The 20,332-nt window shown below is 42.7% G+C and overlaps 1 protein-coding gene across 1 annotated transcript in view; it reads right to left on the minus strand.

Annotated features, from left to right (window-relative positions):
* The window catches only part of LOC126092765 (odorant receptor Or2-like), a 53,626-nt gene that overhangs the window by 17,550 nt on the left and 15,744 nt on the right, over positions 1-20,332 (minus strand). Inside the window, exons 2-3 of the mRNA XM_049908493.1 lie at positions 14,377-14,825; positions 3,232-3,331 (exon numbers count right to left, since the gene is read on the minus strand). Coding sequence (XP_049764450.1) covers positions 3,232-3,331; positions 14,377-14,825 — 549 coding nt within the window. The remainder of the gene's footprint in view (positions 1-3,231; positions 3,332-14,376; positions 14,826-20,332) is intronic.

The following is a 20,332-nucleotide window of genomic DNA, read 5'->3' on the forward strand; positions in this document are numbered from 1 at the left end:
AGCACTGCTATTAGGTATGCAGGTAGGGTGTACTAAATATTGCTGCTTTCTCTGTGAATGGGATAGCCGAGCTCGTGCATCTTATTACAGTAAACATGAATGGCCCACCAAAAAATTTCTTGAACCATGTATAAAGAACATTAAGAGTGAATCTCTAGTAGACCCTAAGAAGATTCTATTCCCGCCCTTGAACATCAAGTTGAGTCTCATGAAAAACTTTGTTATGGGAAAGAACAAAGCTGGTGACGTACTTAAGGCAAAAATTCCCTTACTTAAGTGATGCCACAGTAAAGGACGGCATCTTTGTGGGCCCACAGATTTGAGAACTTTTTGGAGACCACTATTTTTTATGGAATCATACAAGGTGATGAGAAGCATGGATAGGAATGTTTTAAGACAGTCTGTTTATACAGTAGTTCTTAGGGAGCAAACGAGCAATAAATTACAAGGAGATTGTAGATAACATGTTGACATCCTATGAAAAACTTGGTTGCAACATGCCACTGAAAATGCAATTCTTACATAGTCATTTTGACTTCTTCCCCAAAAATTGTGGTTCAGTAAGTGACGAACACGGAGAGCGATTTCATCAATAAATTGCCACATTTGAGAAGAGGTATGCCGAAAGTGCAGCCCTACTATTTTACAGATTACTGATGGACTGTCATAAGGGATGTTCCCGAGTATGTGTATAAACGTCAAGCCAAGCGAAAACGGTCATCTTCTGAATTTATCTTTGAACAAAATATGTAATTCTATATACTGTACATATAGACATTTAAAACTTCTAATCCTTTATATACATTTGTGACCAGTTAATTTATATATTTTCTTTTGTGCTTTACATAATTCTGGTACAAAGTAGACCTACAAAGTATTATCATTCATGTGATATTATCCTAATTTTTTAAAATATTTTACTTTTGTACTTCCAGAATGGCAATGAAATTTGTCAATGCATAACACATTACATAATAAAAGTAATTATTCAATTAAAATTTGTTATGCTGAATCTTGGAACATGAATGCATATTTAGTTAGTTATTTATAAAAAAAATTGTAGATTCCTTTCTTTAAAAAACTAGAGCTAAATATTTATGAAGATGATGCTTTTGTACCTTTTATACTTAAATAAACATAACAAACTCAAAATTTTGCAATTTATACACTTTAATTTCAAATTTGTTGTTCAGTGTTATCATAATGAAGAGGTTGCGACAACGAATCCTCGAGGACGCGCCAGTGCTGCCACGAAGAGGGCCTCCGACAAGATCCACATCCAGAGCGCTGTGGCCGGCTTTTTAAATAGGTAGTGGGTGAGTTGCTCAAAGCGAGAGAGAGAGAGCAATGGGGTCAGCTGTACCGTTTACAGTTTGGTGTAGCGGTTCGCGTCGGTGGCACACGTGCTACGAGTCACCATTTCAAACGCGACCGTCAGATATTATTTGCTGATTCATAGTTATAATGTCTGGAAAATTCTAGAAATTTTTTATCGTTGAAATGTTTTTACATTTTTTAATATTGGATGTTTATATAAACAGCTGCATGCTGCGTCCATGGGTTCGAAAAAATGGCTCTAAGCACTATGGGACCTAACATATGAGGTCATCATTCCCTTAGAACTACTTAAACCTAACTTACCCAAGGACCTCACACATATCCATACCCGAGGCAGGATTCGAATCTGTGACCGTATCAGCATCGAGGTTCCGGACTGAAGCGCCTACAACCGCTTTTTTTTTATTCACCAAAAACAGTAACAAAAATGGCTACAATGAAATGACATAAATAAGGTGACAGATAATTTCAGTCACAAATTACAGCATTCAAAAAATGAGTCTTTAGCAGTAGCACAGTTTAGCACCTTCACTGTCATCTTCAACTGGTGGCAGTTCAGCATGCACATTTTCTTCTTCTGCAGCCGGTTCCTCATCATCATTTCCCAGACCGAAATTAATCATTCAGTAAATCCTTGATGTGTGTTCCTTCCAGGGTAAATTACATGGACAGAAGAGAAGTCTGGAACAGCGACATCGCAAAATATTTCACTGCCTTGTTGTTTTTGTCATTTCCAGGCTTCTAAAAGCATCTATAGGGAGTTCAAGATCTTCCTTTATATCAGACACCAGATGTTTCTCGCCATATTCTTGTATCTGCTGTACTACTGATTTATTTTTCATATGTGACTTGCAGGTGAGGTCAGCGTCGGGAACGTGCCCCAATCCATTCCCTCTCTACTAGGAATCCAGTTCCTAACCTATACCCATTCGGTTGAAGACAATTCGGAGCATGTTACCATATTTCTTATTGTGATTCTGATATTTGAGTATTTTCTCGAATTCATTTTCCATATACATCTTGTATTCAATATGTTCATCGCTCCCAATATTGTTAAAAACATAACTTGTATATTTGCCCATTAACCAGATCACTGCGTTGTTTTTTGCCTGAGGGTAGTAACTTTCCTCTGGTCTGCAGAAAATGTTAGTCGGTACATTGTTTGCTGAAGTTCTTGTTATTTGAGCAATTTTCTCCCTGGTCCACCTCCAGTTGATAATCCGATCTCCACAAGTGTACGGCCACAGTGGTCGGCTCCATGGGTTCACTTCTCTTTGTTGGTCTTCGGTAATAAACGTGCTTCGAGTGCTAGGTGTTGTTCTTACTGACTTCATCAACTGAGTTCAGGTTTGGAGTTGATTGTGGAATACGACGAGATAATATCTTGCCACAGACTTCCTTCTTTACTACCACCTCCTCTGTTAATAACGTTGGTTTCAAATATTTAGTAATAGAAGGTCTTAGATAGTTCTCAGTTTAATTTTTTCGAACCAAACAGTCAAAAATTTTAGTGTAACGACTGGTAATATGTTCATACTATGACATGTATATATCTTTTCGTTCGATTTTCCTATATTCCACAGTTTGTATTCGCTTCACAGGAGACCAATATTCTCCCTTCAGCTCCTAACTTAAGTCTTCCATATGGGTTCATTTGAATCTGTGAAAGACCAACGTAGAAACCTATACACTGATTAAGGGAAGTAACCAGAAAACTTACTCGTTCGACATCATTCTAAATGAATCTAAGAGATGACCAGTTACATGAGGAATTAAATAAATGACTAACGTTAAATGTAGAATAGCAAATCAACAGCGCCTGGGCAATAGTATAGGATAAACAATATGTACCATCATAACTCAGTTCGTGTGTTACTGTGTGCGTTCACTCACCGTGGCAACTTGGAACATCTGGAAGCAGGCACACGCACCGATGGCTAGGCTCTGCGCGAGCAACATGGCTCCGAGGCTCTTCTCTAACAAGTCTGCATTCCTGTTAAATCACACAACAGAGGAAATTTACTATCAGAAGTCCGTCAAGGAGAGTAATAAAATTGGGCAATACTAAGCGACATCCGCTTTACGAAAAGCCGATTTCCAACTGTCCCAAGTGAAGTGCTTTCATAACTCGTAATTGTTTATAATTCCTTTCACATTCTTCAAAAATACACGGACGATTTTGAAAATTTTCAGCATCAGCAGCCGTGCATCTAGTTGAATCGAAATTTACATCATAGTTCAGCTCCACGTAAAAACACGAATGATGTTTCACTTTGAGAAACCAGCGCGGGATCTTACGTCCTGGAATCAGAGCTTCTCAATGATGTGGCCATGTTACTGGTGGGATCTCTCTGCATGTAGTTTGTTTACGGATCCCCTAAGTAACAGTGGACACTATAATACCGCAAAGTACAGCTTATTACTCGACAAAGGGAACCGTGGAACCGGCTGCAGTGAGAACTGACTTGGACACAGTAATATGCACAACCGCGTTGTAGTTCAAGGCGGTGCACTTTCTTGTCTGGAGGGTAAGCATGGCGAGTGGTAGTTGGAAATGGCTTAAGATGTTAGCCTCGCAAGCTTATTGTTAACGTTTTTAAATTTATGGACCGCTAGAATAGCTAACCAGTGACAGTGCTGACGGAGAAAGTGACGGGATGTGCAATCGAACTGTTAATGTTGGTTTAGTCGGTGGAATACAAATTATGGCAGCAGGGTTGAAGGAGTGGTAAGCAAGTGTATACCCTAAAGAAGCAAAGCAAAGTACAGGAATGCGTTCTGTCTCTGATTGGCCAATCAGAGCCACGTTATCGCAGTGTCTCCTTGGCAATGACGTCAATGGATGGAGTTGTGGGTTGCGGGATCAGCATGTCGCATTCCCAGCGATTGTTGGCATTATTGACCTTGGAGACGCTATTTCTCACACATTTATCTACTCAGTTTGCATCACGAGGCTGGGTGTACCCGGTCTAGTCTCACACCTAAGAAAAATCGCTGATAATACCAGAACATGGGTCCTCCATATGGCAACCAAACATTGATAATATAGATGGACTACCCCAAACAAGAAGAAGTTACAGTAGGTACTTCAATAAGTGATGAGATATCGTGAAGAATACAACGAAACCTGCCCGGTTAGTTAAGCGTGTTAAACTGGTGGCCCCAGATCACATGTATTTGACAGATTAACGATGAATATTGGTGTGCCGGTCAGCTTGGATAAGTTTTTTAGGCAGTTTCCTACATCCCTCTGGGTGAAAAAAGGGTTGGTACCCGAGTCCCGACTCAGTTACACGATTCACAAACATTTAGAGGAAGTTTCGCTTACCCTCACGTGCAAAAAAACTATGTGAAGATAGTTCAAGAGCATCTGGACATCCCTTAAATTAACCATGCCAAATCTGTTCATCAACTTGCTTACACTGTGCTGATGCAATACAAAGGCAGAAGAAAAAGAATCCTATGTGGATTACAAAGAAGTTTCAATTTTGCGAAAACATGACAAATTTTGTGGGACACAAAAGAATCCAAAATAAGCATGCTGTCTTGTGTGGGAATGCAACAACATATGTAGTACGGCCAGAAACTACCCAGGCCTAGTTCAAGCATCCCCCTACAGACAGTGTTGCTCGATATTCAAAAATCCAAACGGAAAGGGTGTGATATTAAAAAATGCAAGAAAATGACGATGTGACATTTACAGAACTACAAGGTGGTTGGGGCATAAAATTTAATAATATAAAGTTACTGATGGTGTAAAATTTAAAAAATTCAATGCCAACGAAAATTCAAATTGTATTTTTTTAAACTATACCCTTCCCTCCCGTCTCCAGGCAATCTTAGCATCATATTTTAACAGTGATTAAAATGAAATAGACAGTCACAGCCTAAAACTTTATCAGGCACTAAAATAAAACAGTCAATCGCACAGTAGCTGCCAAATCATATAAGCTTCACCTGAATTGCCTAAAAATGGCACCATGTTCACAAAAGATGTTGCCAATACCATTGCACTTCCAAAAGACTTAAATGTTTTCCGGTACTGTATTAAATAGTTATCATGTTCAGAAAATAATTCCAGTACTACAGTACTTCCAAAAATTTTGTAAGCTTCATCTGCATTGTGTTAATTGGTGTCTTTCAGCACATCACCTCCATATTTAATATGTCAACTAAAAATGTGTTTGAATCAAATACTGCACTCCCTCATTATTAAATTTTATTTTTCAAGTGTGCACACAATCCGCTTTATCATAATCAGTAAATTTTGTACACTACAACAAATGTTAATGTCAAACAATGTCGCAGTAAATTTTCTCCCTCTCTCTGTCTCTGTCTACCTATCTATTGTCTGCTATCGTTACTTTAATGATGGATCAACATGATATTTCAGAGTGAATGGGTCGTAAAAGCAAAAATAAAATACTCTAAAGTATCGTTTTACATTTCCTTATAATAAATCACATTTTCATACAATGTGGAAAAATATGGATTTAATACATATTCTAATTAACATTAATCACTTTTTAGAATATCATATATTCCAAAAGCAACTACCTGGTCTGAATGTGCAAAGCTGTCCTTCTTGAGTGACTGTTATTTTTACTTTCACTTCTGAAGAAAGATTTAGATCATAATCAAAACCAAGATTCTTGTGAATTAAATAAAGAGCTACAACAGTATTCTTTTGGAGAGTAACATCATTATCTCTTATAGCTCCACTTTGTGATACCTTATAAAGAGAAGCTGACATTTTTATACACACCATTTTCTACCGGGCACAATGTGTCCATGATGCTCACAGTCTATCACGATATATCATGCGCACATTGACATTACTTAGAAAGTGAAATTCACTATTACCAATCGCCGAGGATCTTCATAATCAATGTATTTTTCAGTCCTTCAGACAGACCAGCACTGCCACTAAAAATTTGGTGTTGGCACATTTTGCACTCAGAACTGAACGTCGCTCTAACTTCTGGAATGCTGATAGACTTTCAGTGCATATTGTGCTTCCACCCTCACCCAGATTATTCAAGTTACGCAACATGCGAACAAACGAATCCTTGCTTTCTTTAATTACAACAAGTAACTGATCACCAAAATAAGAAAATTATTAAAGAAGCAGCACATAGTGCATGCCATAATAACATTTTGTATCCAATTAGAGGAAAACATTGAACAGTGGCAACGAAAAAGCCAACAAGGTCATAGATCGTCCAGTAACAGTAATATGCTAATTGCTGTGGTTGCTCTTGTTAAAGACCTTCTTGTTGAGTTAAAAATTAGTTCTGACTTGTAACGACTTGCTCCAAAAGGCAAAAAAAGGATCTGATCAACAAGGGTTGACATGAGTTAGCAAGTCATGACAAATCGTTCCCCTTTGTCATCTGTAGCGTATTTCAATTCCACATTTCAAAAAACATAAAATACGATGTCAAAGGTATTTGTGGCATAATCAATGCAGTCTCTAATGCAAATGTTCTGTCTTCACCTGTATGCTGTCATCATATTGGGCTTCCACATTTCAAGGAAGAGGAAACAAAATCTTGAAGATACGTGACTCAAGGAAGTCAAATGCAGATATTGCCTCTTGCCACATCTGTTCTGCACGGTTACGTTGACGGGAAGTAACCACAGTTACGCACTAAGAAAATTAACAGCTGCAGTTTAGTCACGAGTGGGAGCACATTATAGTCGGGGTTGGCCCTTATTATGTATTAAAAGAATTTTGGGTGGATGACAGCATCACTAGTAGGCGAGACTAGATATGTGTTCAGAAGAGCTGCATCTCATTCAGCCACTCTGTTAAGTGCCAGCCGTCTATCAGGGTGACCTCGTAATATTGTTGCTATAGCTCAGGCTATATTTTCAACCAAATATAATACGTTGTCAGTCGCTGTCAGAATCAGATGTGTGCTGTTTGATATGTGAAATCCCACGAAGCTTTCATGTAAACTTTTTCCAAATTACCAAAATCCACTTTCTGCGGGAATCTTTCAGCTGATGGAGTGTTCTAACATGCAGCATCCCTTTGTGAAATTGCATACTTGACTTTATTATCTTCGGTAGCCGTCATAAACTTGAAGCAATACTCGACGCTTCCGGCAGCTCCGTAGGTATTATTACATTATAACGTGAATTATTCCCTGCCACTCTCAAAGCTAGGAACAAATCAATCGATCCACCAATTCATTCTGATTATTCCACTAAACCAAATTATTATGTTCTTGTCATCCCCTTGAGACTATCTTTCATTCTCAAACTTCACGTGCATTTTTGTTCTTTTCCGTAGCAATATGCATGTCACCATCTCTCATTAAACAGTCACAACTTTTATTTAATGTGGGCTTAGCGGTGCGGGTATATTTATTGCCTCTAGTAGTATTTACTTGTCTGGGGAAGAGATAACTCTGTTAATGAGTATTGGTAGCTCCGAGTACAGTCCACAATTTTGAAAGTCTTAAGTTGAGTAACTCGTCTTTAGGCGTTTAATTTTAAACAATGTATAATATAATAGTCACTTTCCGTAGTATCTTGTACTGTGAAGTATTAAGGCATTTCATTTTGAAAGTAAACCTGTATGGGACGCCACAATGAAAGTTAACCTGTTTGGGGACTATATAAAAATGATTGAGAACGTATGCAAAATCTAGTTTACTGACAACATTTATTTTCCCAAAAACAAAGACTGACATAATTTATGCAAAACACGTTATGATGGAATATCTTAAACAACTTACTGGTGGTTTAATACCACAATGGACAATGATCCTGGTTGGCAAAAGTGAATCAAGTATTCTGGCCCTCAACATGTCAATAACGCAATCTAAATTGATATGACGCTGAGCAGACTTTGATCGATAATGTACAGAAGTCTATATAGGCGCAGCTGAGAACAAGTGGCGATTGTGATTTGTACACTCTGACAAGGCCGGAGCAGCAGTATGTCGCCCTGTTTGCTTCGTGCACCGATGTAAATTGCAGCTGGCGAGATGTGTGCTGTGGGTTCGAGGCGTAAGGCGGCACCTGTCAATCGATCGCGTCCACGAAAGAAATTCAAAATCTCATGGTGTAGCGATCAGACAGACGGATCGCAATTTACTCTCTACCAGAGCCCTGAAATCTCGGTAGATTTCAATGTGTGACACAACCGTTCGCTGGTCGCGCCAAGGACCAATTTGACTCACATATACGACAGAGCACACAGGGATACCAAACGCCAAGACTGGTAAACCCAAAACGAATAAGTGGGCTCTCAGCAAACGAGTAGTCCAAGACGTTTGAAGTCACACTGTCGGTATAGTAAGAACTTCACCACAGGCTTCCCAGTCTAACTACTCGCAAGTGAAGTCAGTCTTAGGACAGGTCCCAAGTACGAACCACACATGCCAGAGCTTCGACTAGAAGTTGCTTCCAGACCGAAGCGCCTCACACCTCTCCCATAGGAAAAAATTCTGTTTTTCCGCAAAGTGCACGAACGACACCGCCTTCATCCATCTTGAACCAATCACAGGGCTTTAGAGGCGCTAAATCTCCCCTCCTACAAGATAGCACAAACTCATGTCGAACCAGCGCAAGAGTTAAGAAACCTGCATCTGTGGAAAAAAAGAAACGGCTAATTACTGGTTTTTTAAAGTTTTTGCAGTGGGAGAAGATATTTTTGTCTGAAGTCGCGTCGCTTCCCACAGCAACAAGCGAACAGATACATTCTTTTACCTTTATCTAAATTGCCTGTGCCTTGAAGCGTGTTAATCCTAGCTATGAGGTGTCATAAAGATTTTATCTCTAAACGTTTCTCAGATGGAGTATCTCGTACGACTGAGAAAGCCAATGGAAATGGGTCACAGGCCTATTTGCAGTATTGGCAAACACGAAAACTTTTGAATTTTTATTAGGCGTGGCGCTGCACACAATCCCGGTTTTCAGTTCCAATGTGAAGACCCATCCCTTCAGTCCATCGCCTCCAGCCCAGTTTTCGGCTGGCGCCAGTGCAGGTACAGTGGCATTGTCCTGCTGGAGCCTGTCTCGACTAGGGGCTGCTCTGTCTGCTCTGTACAGGTGTGGGACTGTCTGGCAAGATTTACTGAGGGATTGGCTCGCTGGCACTTGCTTTCAACTTCCTACATGCCGTTTCTACAAACTAACAACCATAAAAATACCTCATGCTTTTAGCGCCCTACCAGGCTCCATCAACACCTGCTCAGGCCGTTAACTTTCTGGAGCCTCGCTCAATTTGCGTAAAGTTGTAACAAAATCTTTATGCAAAATAGATGAGAGTAACTTGTCCTCTCTCAATTTGAGACTTATCTGTGAGTTACAAATCATTAACAGTATCGGATGAGAGATGATGTTGCGTAGATATCGCACTCTCTGTCTGCTGATTTACTAAAATGTGATGTAGTTAGTCTGCCACCTGTCACACTTTAGTTTTGTAATTCTTCTTCAACACCATCACCACCATCATCATATACTTCTTTTTCTTCTCCAGCTTTGCATTCTGCTTTCATAAATACGTAGTTTGCTTTGGCGTCATCTCTTTCATCTAGATCTGCCTTCTCCTTTTGGATTAGCTGTCCTTGTCAAAATAAACACTGTAAAGGCTGACAAAGAGGTCGAAATGCTGTTTCCAGTACAGACTCAATTTCATCTTGCCTTTTTTGCCGCATCTTCTGCTCTGTCTCAAATCTGGAAACCAAGATTGTGTCTAAACTGTCTGCTGTGGTGAGAAAATATCTCCACTGTTACCTCAACATAGGCTTGGCTGCTGCAGGGCTGAGACGCTCTTGCCTGGAACAAACTACATCAGCACATCCTTTCGCTTCCTGGGGGAAAAGCCCATCCCTCACCACACTGCCTGCCAGCAAGGCAGCGTGAGAGACGAACTACAAGTCTGCCTCACCGTGCAGTGCTGCAATGCGCCTTTCATGGGTGTACTCAGAGTGAGTACCCGGAACTCAGCTGTCCACGTGTACCAAAGCTTGGTGTCATCAGTGACAATGACCATCACTCGCTGGTGATGAGCTAAGCACATGGACCACTGAAAACGCTCGTTGAGACTCCTCCTCCACCCAGACCCACTGAACTGTTAACTGCTATCTGCCCACTGGAGTCACTCTGTGTAACACCACGTGGCCTCCTCTGCTGGTCTAGCTGCCACACTGGCTACCCACGGGCCAAGAAGCTGTTTGCCACCAGTGACCCGGTACACAACGCCCAGCAACTTGCTACATATGCCTGGGCCTGCTGCACATTCATCTGTGACCACGCCAAGTGAAGGTTCCAAGTTTAAGACTGGGCTGTATCACTGAGACTTGCCATTGTTGGAGCCAGCAGTCACTGTTGGGTCCATGGCACCAGCATGCGGATGGCAAGTGCCAGCAGTACATGTTGTCCACGTGCGAGTTTGCTGCAACGATCCTATGCACTTCACACAATATGCTCTGTCTCGTTGTGTCTCCATACAAGACTGTAAGTGGTATAACTGTTTTGTGGTTGCACCAGTGACGAACTATCATGAGATGTCGACAACATGTCGTACTATTGTTAAAGAATTTTCTTTCATTATCCTTAACAATAATTTTTATAGGTGATTCAGACATGAACTTAAATATAAATTCAGTAAGGTTAGAAAATGGGCTGATGCACCTTCTAAGTGGAAATATTTGGTTGTACACGCTTCAAAAGGAGACTTGTATAGCACTTAATTCAATTTTATAAGATTAGTGGTCTGACTGAGTATGCCATGACACAGTGGCTAAGAATAGGTTCATTTTCACCTGTTAAGAACTGTAATTTAATCAGCAGGGCATTTATTCAGTACTTTTCATATCTCATTACACTAGCACCATTGTTGTTTCTAGAGATTAACTTAAATATATTTGTAGTTGTGAATAGAAATAACACTCCTGGAAATGGAAAAAAGAACACATTGACACCGGTGTGTCAGACCCACCATACTTGCTCCGGACACTGCGAGAGGGCTGTACAAGCAATGATCACACGCACGGCACAGCGGACACACCAGGAACCGCGGTGTTGGCCGTCGAATGGCGCTAGCTGCGCAGCATTTGTGCACCGCCGCCGTCAGTGTCAGCCAGTTTGCCGTGGCATACGGAGCTCCATCGCAGTCTTTAACACTGGTAGCATGCCGCGACAGCGTGGACGTGAACCGTATGTGCAGTTGACGGACTTTGAGCGAGGGCGTATAGTGGGCATGCGGGAGGCCGGGTGGACGTACCGCCGAATTGCTCAACACGTGGGGCGTGAGGTCTCCACAGTACATCGATGTTGTCGCCAGTGGTCGGCGGAAGGTGCACGTCCCCGTCGACCTGGGACCGGACCGCAGCGACGCACGGATGCACGCCAAGACCGTAGGATCCTACGCAGTGCCGTAGGGGACCGCACCGCCACTTCCCAGCAAATTAGGGACACTGTTGCTCCTGGGGTATCGGCGAGGACCATTCGCAACCGTCTCCATGAAGCTGGGCTACGGTCCCGCACACCGTTAGGCCGTCTTCCGCTCACGCCACAACATCGTGCAGCCCGCCTCCAGTGGTGTCGCGACAGGCGTGAATGGAGGGACGAATGGAGACGTGTCGTCTTCAGCGATGAGAGTCGCTTCTGCCTTGGTGCCAATGATGGTCGTATGCGTGTTTGGCGCCGTGCAGGTGAGCGCCACAATCAGGACTGCATACGACCGAGGCACACAGGGCCAACACCCGGCATCATGGTGTGGGGAGCGATCTCCTACACTGGCCGTACACCACTGGTGATCGTCGAGGGGACACTGAATAGTGCACGGTACATCCAAACCGTCATCGAACCCATCGTTCTACCATTCCTAGACCGGCAAGGGAACTTGCTGTTCCAACAGGACAATGCACGTCCGCATGTATCCCGTGCCACCCAACGTGCTGTAGAAGGTGTAAGTCAACTACCCTGGCCAGCAAAATCTCCGGATCTGTCCCCCATTGAGCATGTTTGGGACTGGATGAAGCGTCGTCTCACGCGGTCTGCACGTCCAGCACGAACGCTGGTCCAACTGAGGCGCCAGGTGGAAATGGCATGGCAAGCCGTTCCACAGGACTACATCCAGCATCTCTACGATCGTCTCCATGGGAGAATAGCAGCCTGCATTGCTGCGAAAGGTGGATATACACTGTACTAGTGCCGACATTGTGCATGCTCTGTTGCCTGTGTCTATGTGCCTGTGGTTCTGTCAGTGTGATCATGTGATGTATCTGACCCCAGGAATGTGTCAATAAAGTTTCCCCTTCCTGGGACAATGAATTCACGGTGTTCTTATTTCAATTTCCAGGAGTGTAGATACAACTTTCTGCTTTGTTTGAATACCTTCCGTTAGCTACAAATATGGTTCTACAGAGGAACGACTCTGCTTGTGTGTAGCGTATTGGTAGATATATGTTTGCTAAATGTAACTTCTTAAGGAGATAATGTGAGTGATACAAGCTGGGGACACAGGTGAAGCACACTTGCTCTGATTGGTGCTGTTACATTAAGAGCGCAGCGAAGTACGTGAATAAGACGTTACTATGGCAATAATTCAGCCTATACACGTACAATAATCTTTAGAGCTTTTTCATGTTTCTGCAACAGCTGTCGTGTACACGATAAGCGCTGCCATGTACGGACAGATTACATTTCCCCTCTTCATCTTCTCTGCCATAGTTATCCCTGCAACGTTCACACTGTTCGTATAAATTTGTTTACCTTCCTCACCTTATGAACACATTATACTTACTTTGTAGCGGTTAGAGTCAGGATTAATACTGCCCTTAGATAATTTGATTAGTAATGTCACCGTTGAGTGTTTTATGCTAAGACATGCACTGTACTGTGAATAAAGACTAAGATGAGCTTGGTTTATTTTATGCTATTGATGGTTTAGTGATAGGATTAACATTAGATCATGAATAGTTAGGCAGAGTTTGAAGCAGAAATGCTTATCTTTGTTTAGTTGTTACTTGTCATATATTTTTGTTTTAATGCAGAGTTCTTAACTTGGCGACGAGGACGCCGACGAACATTCTTCTCAGGCGCAGCTCGCTATTGGAAAATAGAAAGGGGGATCAGTTGGTGGTGTCGCAAGTACCCTTCGCTACACACTTTGAGATTGATTTACAGAGTACTGATGTAGATGTAGGATGATGATATGCCGTTCATTGGCGTCTTCAGTGACACACAAATCGCATTGTCATGCAGAATCCTTGACAGTCGAAGAAACGTTGCACACTGTTCTGAAAAAAGGGAAACATAGCAACGAGCAGTATACACTACTCGCCATTAAAATCGCTACACCAATAAGAAATACATGTGATAAACGGGTATTCATTGGACAAATATATTATACTAGAACTGACATGTCATTACATTTTCACGCATTTTGGATGCATAGATCCTGAGAAATCAGTATCCAGAACAACCACCTCAGGCCGTAATAACAGCCTTGATACGCCTGGGCATTGAGTCAAAGGGCATTGAGTCAAACAGAGCTTGGATGGCGTGTACAGGTACAGGTGCCCATGCAGCTTCCACACGATACTACAGTTCATCAAGAGTAGTGGCTGTACTCATAAAGGAAAGACAGTTAAGTATTTCAATGCTCTTTGAAAGAGACTGATATAGCCCAATATCTGGTCAGTCGGTATTATCACACATGGAACAATTAGCACTTCAGTGATCTATTTCTAGCTAGGGAGAGCTTTGTGAAGTCTGCCGTCTAGTACCTGTTCACACTACAACAAATTTAGTGTACTGCGTGTTTTGACCACTCTGAACAATACCTCCTCTCATGATTAAATTAATTTAATGTAAGTATTACAGGAGGTAGGTTGAATAAAGTGTAAATGTGAAAACGGTAATGGAATCCAAAGCATAGGAAAAGTTCACAAAAATACTTGTATGTAAATGCCCGTCACAACTGTCAATTTCACGGGCAAACACAAGAATTCATACAAACGTTTTCAGCAAACAGGAAGCTGTACTAATGTGACTAGCTGCCTTTAGCCTTACTTGATAATTGCTTGATGGTGACGGACACACTTCTCCAGGCGATAATGAAGTTCACGATAGGCAGGCGTTTTTGAAGAGTGGACCGGTCTCTCGGACATTTCTTTCGCGAGATTGACAAGTTTACTATTGAGCAACGTGAGCTGTATACGCAGCTGTGCGATGATGCTGACATTGAAGGAGTCGAAAACCATGGTCATCACCACGACGTGCATGGTCACTATAGAAACGTAGATCCACGTCACTGCGAAGCCTAACGGCTGCTTCGCGTCAAAGGGCACAGCCAGTATGACGGGCAGGCCCTCGTCACTCACAGGGGAGAAGAGGTAGTAGACGACGGCGCCGATGCCGAACCAGATGTAGATCAGCGTGAAGCGACGCACGGCGCGGCTCTGCGAGCGTAGCATCGGAATGTCGTCCAGGGTCAGGAACTCCGCGAAGTCATTACCGACCTGCAGGCAGAGAAACGCGTCAATGAGTACGATCTCAAGGAATTGGTCGCTTCCGCCGTTATATAGCATTAAAAGACTTCTCAGCCGAAAGTACTTAAACTTACTAATAAAGGAAATGAATTCCCTAAATGAGTCTGTGATCGAGTTTGTTCGACAGCTCAATTTAACAACAACAGAAACTGTGGAATTCAGTCTGATTGGCAATGTCATGAGCCAACTACAGGGAACGGTATATTCCATAGTTTCTGACGATAGTACTGTCAAACCGAACGAATACCGTCAACAGAAAATATTCAGAGAGAGGAGGCGAGGTACTGGCAGAAGTAAAGTTGTGAGAACGGGGCGTGAGTCGTGCTTGGGTAGCTCAGTTGGTAGAGCACTTGCCCGTAAAAGGCAAAGGTCCCGAAAAAAATGGTTCAAATGGCTCTGAGCACTATGGAACTTAACATCTGAGGTCATCAGTCCCCTAGAACTTTGAACTACTTAAACCTAACTAACCTAAGGACATCACACACATCCATGCCCGAGGCAGGATTCGAACCTGCGACCGTAGCGGTTGCGCGGTTCCAGACTGAAGCGCCTAGAACCGCTCGGCAAGTCTGGCCGGCCACAAAGGTCCAGAGTTCGAGTCTCGGTCCGGCACACAGTTTTAATCTCTGCCAGGAAGTTTCAAGACAAAATATTGTCTGCGACATGTGACTGTCCTAAAATTTTTATTAAAGCAGTGTTTCCTCCCGTTGCAGGCAATACCTTCTAGCTGAATCCATTATCATTGTCGATTTTACGGAATAAAGCCGTCTTGGTGGCTTAATGTACACTGTAGGACAAAAAAAAAAGATAGAACGAGGCACCATGAAAGATTATCTTAATGGGACGGCAATCAGTAGATACAAGGCGCAAGTACCGGGTGGTCAAAAAGTCAGTATAAATTTGAAAACTTAATAAACCATGGAATAATGTAGATAGAGAGGTAAAAATTGACACATATGCTTGGAATGACATGGGGTTTTATTAGAACCAGCACATATTGCTAGACGCGTGAAAGATCTCTTGCGCCCGTTGTTTGGTGATGATCGTGTGCTCAGCCGCCACTTTCGTCATGCTTGCCCTCCCAGGTCCCCAGACCTCAGTCCGTGCGATTATTGGCTTTGGTGTTACCTGAAGTCGCAAGTGTATCGTGATCGACCGACATCTCTAGGGATGCTGAAAGACAACATCCGACGCCAATGCCTCACCAAAACTCCAGACATCTTTTACAGTGCTGTTCACAACATTATTCCTCGAGTACAGCTATTGTTGAGGTATGATGGTGGACATATTGAGCACTTCCTGTAAATGTTAATTATTGCTATTAGCCGGCCGCGGCGGCCGTGCGGTTCTGGCGCTGCAGTCCGGAACCGCGGGACTGCTACGGTCGCAGGTTCGAATCCTGCCTCGGGCATGGGTGTGTGTGATGTTCTTAGGTTAGTTAGGTTTAAGTAGTTCTAAGTTCTAGGGGACTTATGACCTAAGATGTTGAGTCCCATAGTGCTCAGAGCCATTTGAACCATTTTTGAATTATTGCTATTCTGATCAGATGAAGCGCCATCTGTCGGACATTATTTGAACTTTTGTATTTTTTTGGTTCTAATGAAACCCCATGTCATTCCAAGCATATGTGTCAATTTGTACCTCTCTATCTACATTACTCCGTGATTTGTTCAGTTTTCAAATTTATACTGACTTTTTGATCACCTAGTACAAATGATTACTGTTTCAGAAAATTTCGATTATTTATGCAAGAGAAAAAGATTCGCATATTGAGCAAGTCAGTAATGCATTGTCACCCTCTGGTCCTTATTTGGCTTGGGACTGATTGACAAAGATGTTGGAGGCCCTCCTGTCCAACTGGCGCGTCAATTCGTCAAAGCCCCGAGTTGAGTGTAGGGACCTGCTCATGTTGCTCCAAACATTCCCAACTGCGAAACGATCCGCCGACCTTGATGGCCAAGGTGGGGTTTTTAAAGCAGAAAGGCAAGCCGTAGGAACCCTCGCCGTGTCGGGCGGCCATTACCTTGCTAGAATGTAAGCCCAGGATGACTTGTCATGAAGGGGCATATAATATCATCGATGTGTGGTTGTGCTATAAGAGTGCCGCCGATGACAACCAAAATGGCGCTGCTATGAGAAGATGTGATACCATCACACCTGGTTGTGAGACAGTATGGTTGGCGACAGTCAGGTTAGTACCCCACGACTGTCTGGAGTGTCTCCAGACATGTTTTTCCTGGTCGTCGTCGATCAGTTCGAAGCGAGACTCTTCGACAATTCTACTCGAGTCAGTGAGAGCCCAGGCTGAACACAGTCTAAATACGAAACTTCCTGGCAGATTGAAACTGTGTGCCGGACCGAGAATCGAACTCCGGACCTTTGCCTTTTGCGGGCAAACTTCACAGGAGAGCTTCTGTGAAGTTTAGAAAGTTGGAGACGAGGTTACCGGCCGAAGTAAAGCTCTGAGGACGGGGCGTGAGTCGTGATTGGGTAGCTCAGATGGTAGAGCACTTGCCTGCGAAAAGCGAAGGCCCCGACTTCGAGTCTCGGTCCGGCACACAGTTTTAATCTGCCAGTAAGTTTCATATCAGCGCATACTCCGCTGCAGGGTGTAAATCTCATTCTGGACAGTCTATATACGGTGCAACAAACAGGTATGGCCAACCATTCACGAAACGTTCATCGCACACAGAGGAACAAAATATGGGTACAGAAACGCTTTATTTCCGTATTAGGGATCTGCTTCTACATTCTTCATCATATTAATCACGGAAATTGGACGTATGAACAGAGTGTGAAACACTTCCCCAACGAAAAGTTCAAAATGCGCTTCGTTAACAAGAATTTATGGATGAACTACGTGTCTCGTCGCATTCGTAAAATCATATATTCTAGCAGAACAGACAGAACACTCTCTCAAAAGGCTTGGTAAATTTCTCCATCGAGCCTGTGTGGAAGAACGTGAGACCCTAACAAACAGTTACCAACAATTCCGATCCAAAAGTGAGCAAAATGTCTTCGATTAAGACGCGATTGTAGAATTTAGTGAGGATTCTCGACAGCCCATTCGTGTAGAATGAGAAACTTTATAGTCTGATAACGTTGAAACAAAGTCTCATCTACGAACAGCGCATTTGCACCAAAGCGAGGATTGACACATTGTTGAACGAACCATTCGCATATTTGTACCGATGCAGGAAAATCAGTTGCCTAGAGTGCGTGCACATGCCTTACATGGTACGGGTGCTACAGATTCTCAAGTAGCCCTCTCCACAGAGTCAAGCGGTCGATATTACTTTTTGCAGTTAATGGTGTTCCGCTAATAAAAGAATTGTCGGCAAATACACTAAGGAGTTGCTCCTCCATTAGCCGTTTCCTAGTCCACTGAAGCCTTCCCCCTTCGTAAGTAGTAGGCCTAAACGTTCCATGCTCCCTAAGACAGATCAATTGCTTTAAATGTCCTCCCGTGAGAACACTGTCGTTCTGGAAATCTCTCCCGATGCAATGATAATACGTACTGAAAATGGGCGTCCGCTTCTCCGGATTTATTGCACTAGCCGACCGCTATGACCGAGCGGTTCTAGACGCTTCAGTCCGGAACCGCGCTGCTGCAACGGTCGCAGATTCCAATCCTGCCTCGGGCATGGATGTGTGAGATGTCCTTAGGTTATTTAGGTTTAAGTAGTTCTAAGTCTAGGGGAGTGATGACCTCAGATATTAAGTTCCATAGTGCTTAGAGCCATTTATTGCACTATACTGGAAACCAACTCCATGATGAACAGCTGATGCTACGTGCTTGCACAGTATGTGATGAAAAGTAAACAACCGATGCTACGTGTCTGATGCTAGAACAGCAATGAGGTTAGTCGCACGTCATTACGATGCATGAAGTGAATCGCATGTCAACACTACCGTCCGCTGATAACCACGTCGCTGAGCGCCCCTAACGCACGAAATTGTCCGTCATTCCAGTGGAATAACAAACACCGATGGCAAACCTAATCTTTACCTACATTCGAACGAAACGTAGCCAAGATGGTTTAAAAAAATGGTTCAAATGGCTCTGAGCACCATTGGACTCAACATCTTAGGTCATAAGTCCCCTAGAGCTTAGAACTACTTAAACCTAACTAACCTAAGGACATCACACACACCCATGCCCGAGGCAGGATTCGAACCTGCGACCGTAGCAGTCCCGCGGCTCCGGACTGCAGTGCCAGAACCGCTAGACCACCGCGACCGGCAAGATGATATTTTGAACAATTCTTGTAATAAAAGTTTCAGTCAATGCTGGCACGTTCCGCTCCTGTGTGTTTATCGTGATTTATCTTATCATAAAGAGAAGTAGGAAATGATATCTAAAATAGATATAATGCATTTGTTAACTCATGTTCATAAAATTCAATTTTTTCTTCCATGTTTTAGGAATGTTTTCTGAGATTTCATCCATAACTTTTTGATAAATCCTGCATGTTCTTTCCGAAATTCACATGTTTATTGGTACGAGTGAGCACATAATGTGAAAGGTGCCTATAGCAGCTGGCGTTCATCTTGTACTATACTATCTTCATATCTGTTATTTCGGTGCTGGCGCTGGCGTAATAAATAAAAGGAGGAACAGCTTGACGATCATCGCCCTTGGGTGTCTATGTAGAGTGATTTATCTGTCCCTACTGGTGGGTTTTATACAGCCCACATTGCCTTCAAATACTATGTGCAAAGTTTTCATACTCACTATACGCAAAGTACTGATCCGACAAAAAATAATTAACAAGACCTCTAGGTAGGAAATTTAATGTAGTTAAATTTTGTACTTAGATACGTTTCCGTTAGAGGCTGTAGTTTTCCAGTTATTCGAGAAAAACGTACAAAAGTGATCTTCAAAGGCGTTTTTCTTCAATAACTGGAAAGCCTTAGCCTCCAGAGAAATGGTATCCCAGAACATATTTTAACTAGATAGAATTTCCTATGAAAAAGTGCTGTTCATTTTCTCTTTAGGACTAATAGCATGCACGTACCGAGCGATGGAATATGAAAATCTTGCATACAGAATTTAAAAGCGTTGTGGGCAGCATAAAACCTAGTGGCAGGGCAGCTGAATCACTCTTTACATTTTCTGCAGTTGCAACGCATCAGTCTTGTTGTGGACTGACACATGTCACGTTTTTACCACAGTTAATTCGAGTGATCAGCACCTAAGTCATCTTTTACTGTGGATTAATAAACTAATTAGGAGTGAGGCAAGTGATTGCAAAGATCAAGCCATCTTTCTTTGGTGTGAATTCCTTTATTGTGCATGAAAATCTTTACGTGACCATATTTTGTGGCTGCATGAGCTACATGTTGGTGAGACACGGTAGCGAAAAGCAAAACGGAGAAGCTAGGTGACCACAGAACCAGTCGTTAGAATCAATGGGCCACCGACAGCTAAAGGCGAAACGTCCCAAGGTAGGGCGAGGAGACGGACCGACGCCACG

This window comes from Schistocerca cancellata, chromosome 7, assembly GCF_023864275.1.
Source record: "Schistocerca cancellata isolate TAMUIC-IGC-003103 chromosome 7, iqSchCanc2.1, whole genome shotgun sequence".
Taxonomy (NCBI): Eukaryota; Metazoa; Arthropoda; class Insecta; order Orthoptera; family Acrididae; genus Schistocerca; species Schistocerca cancellata.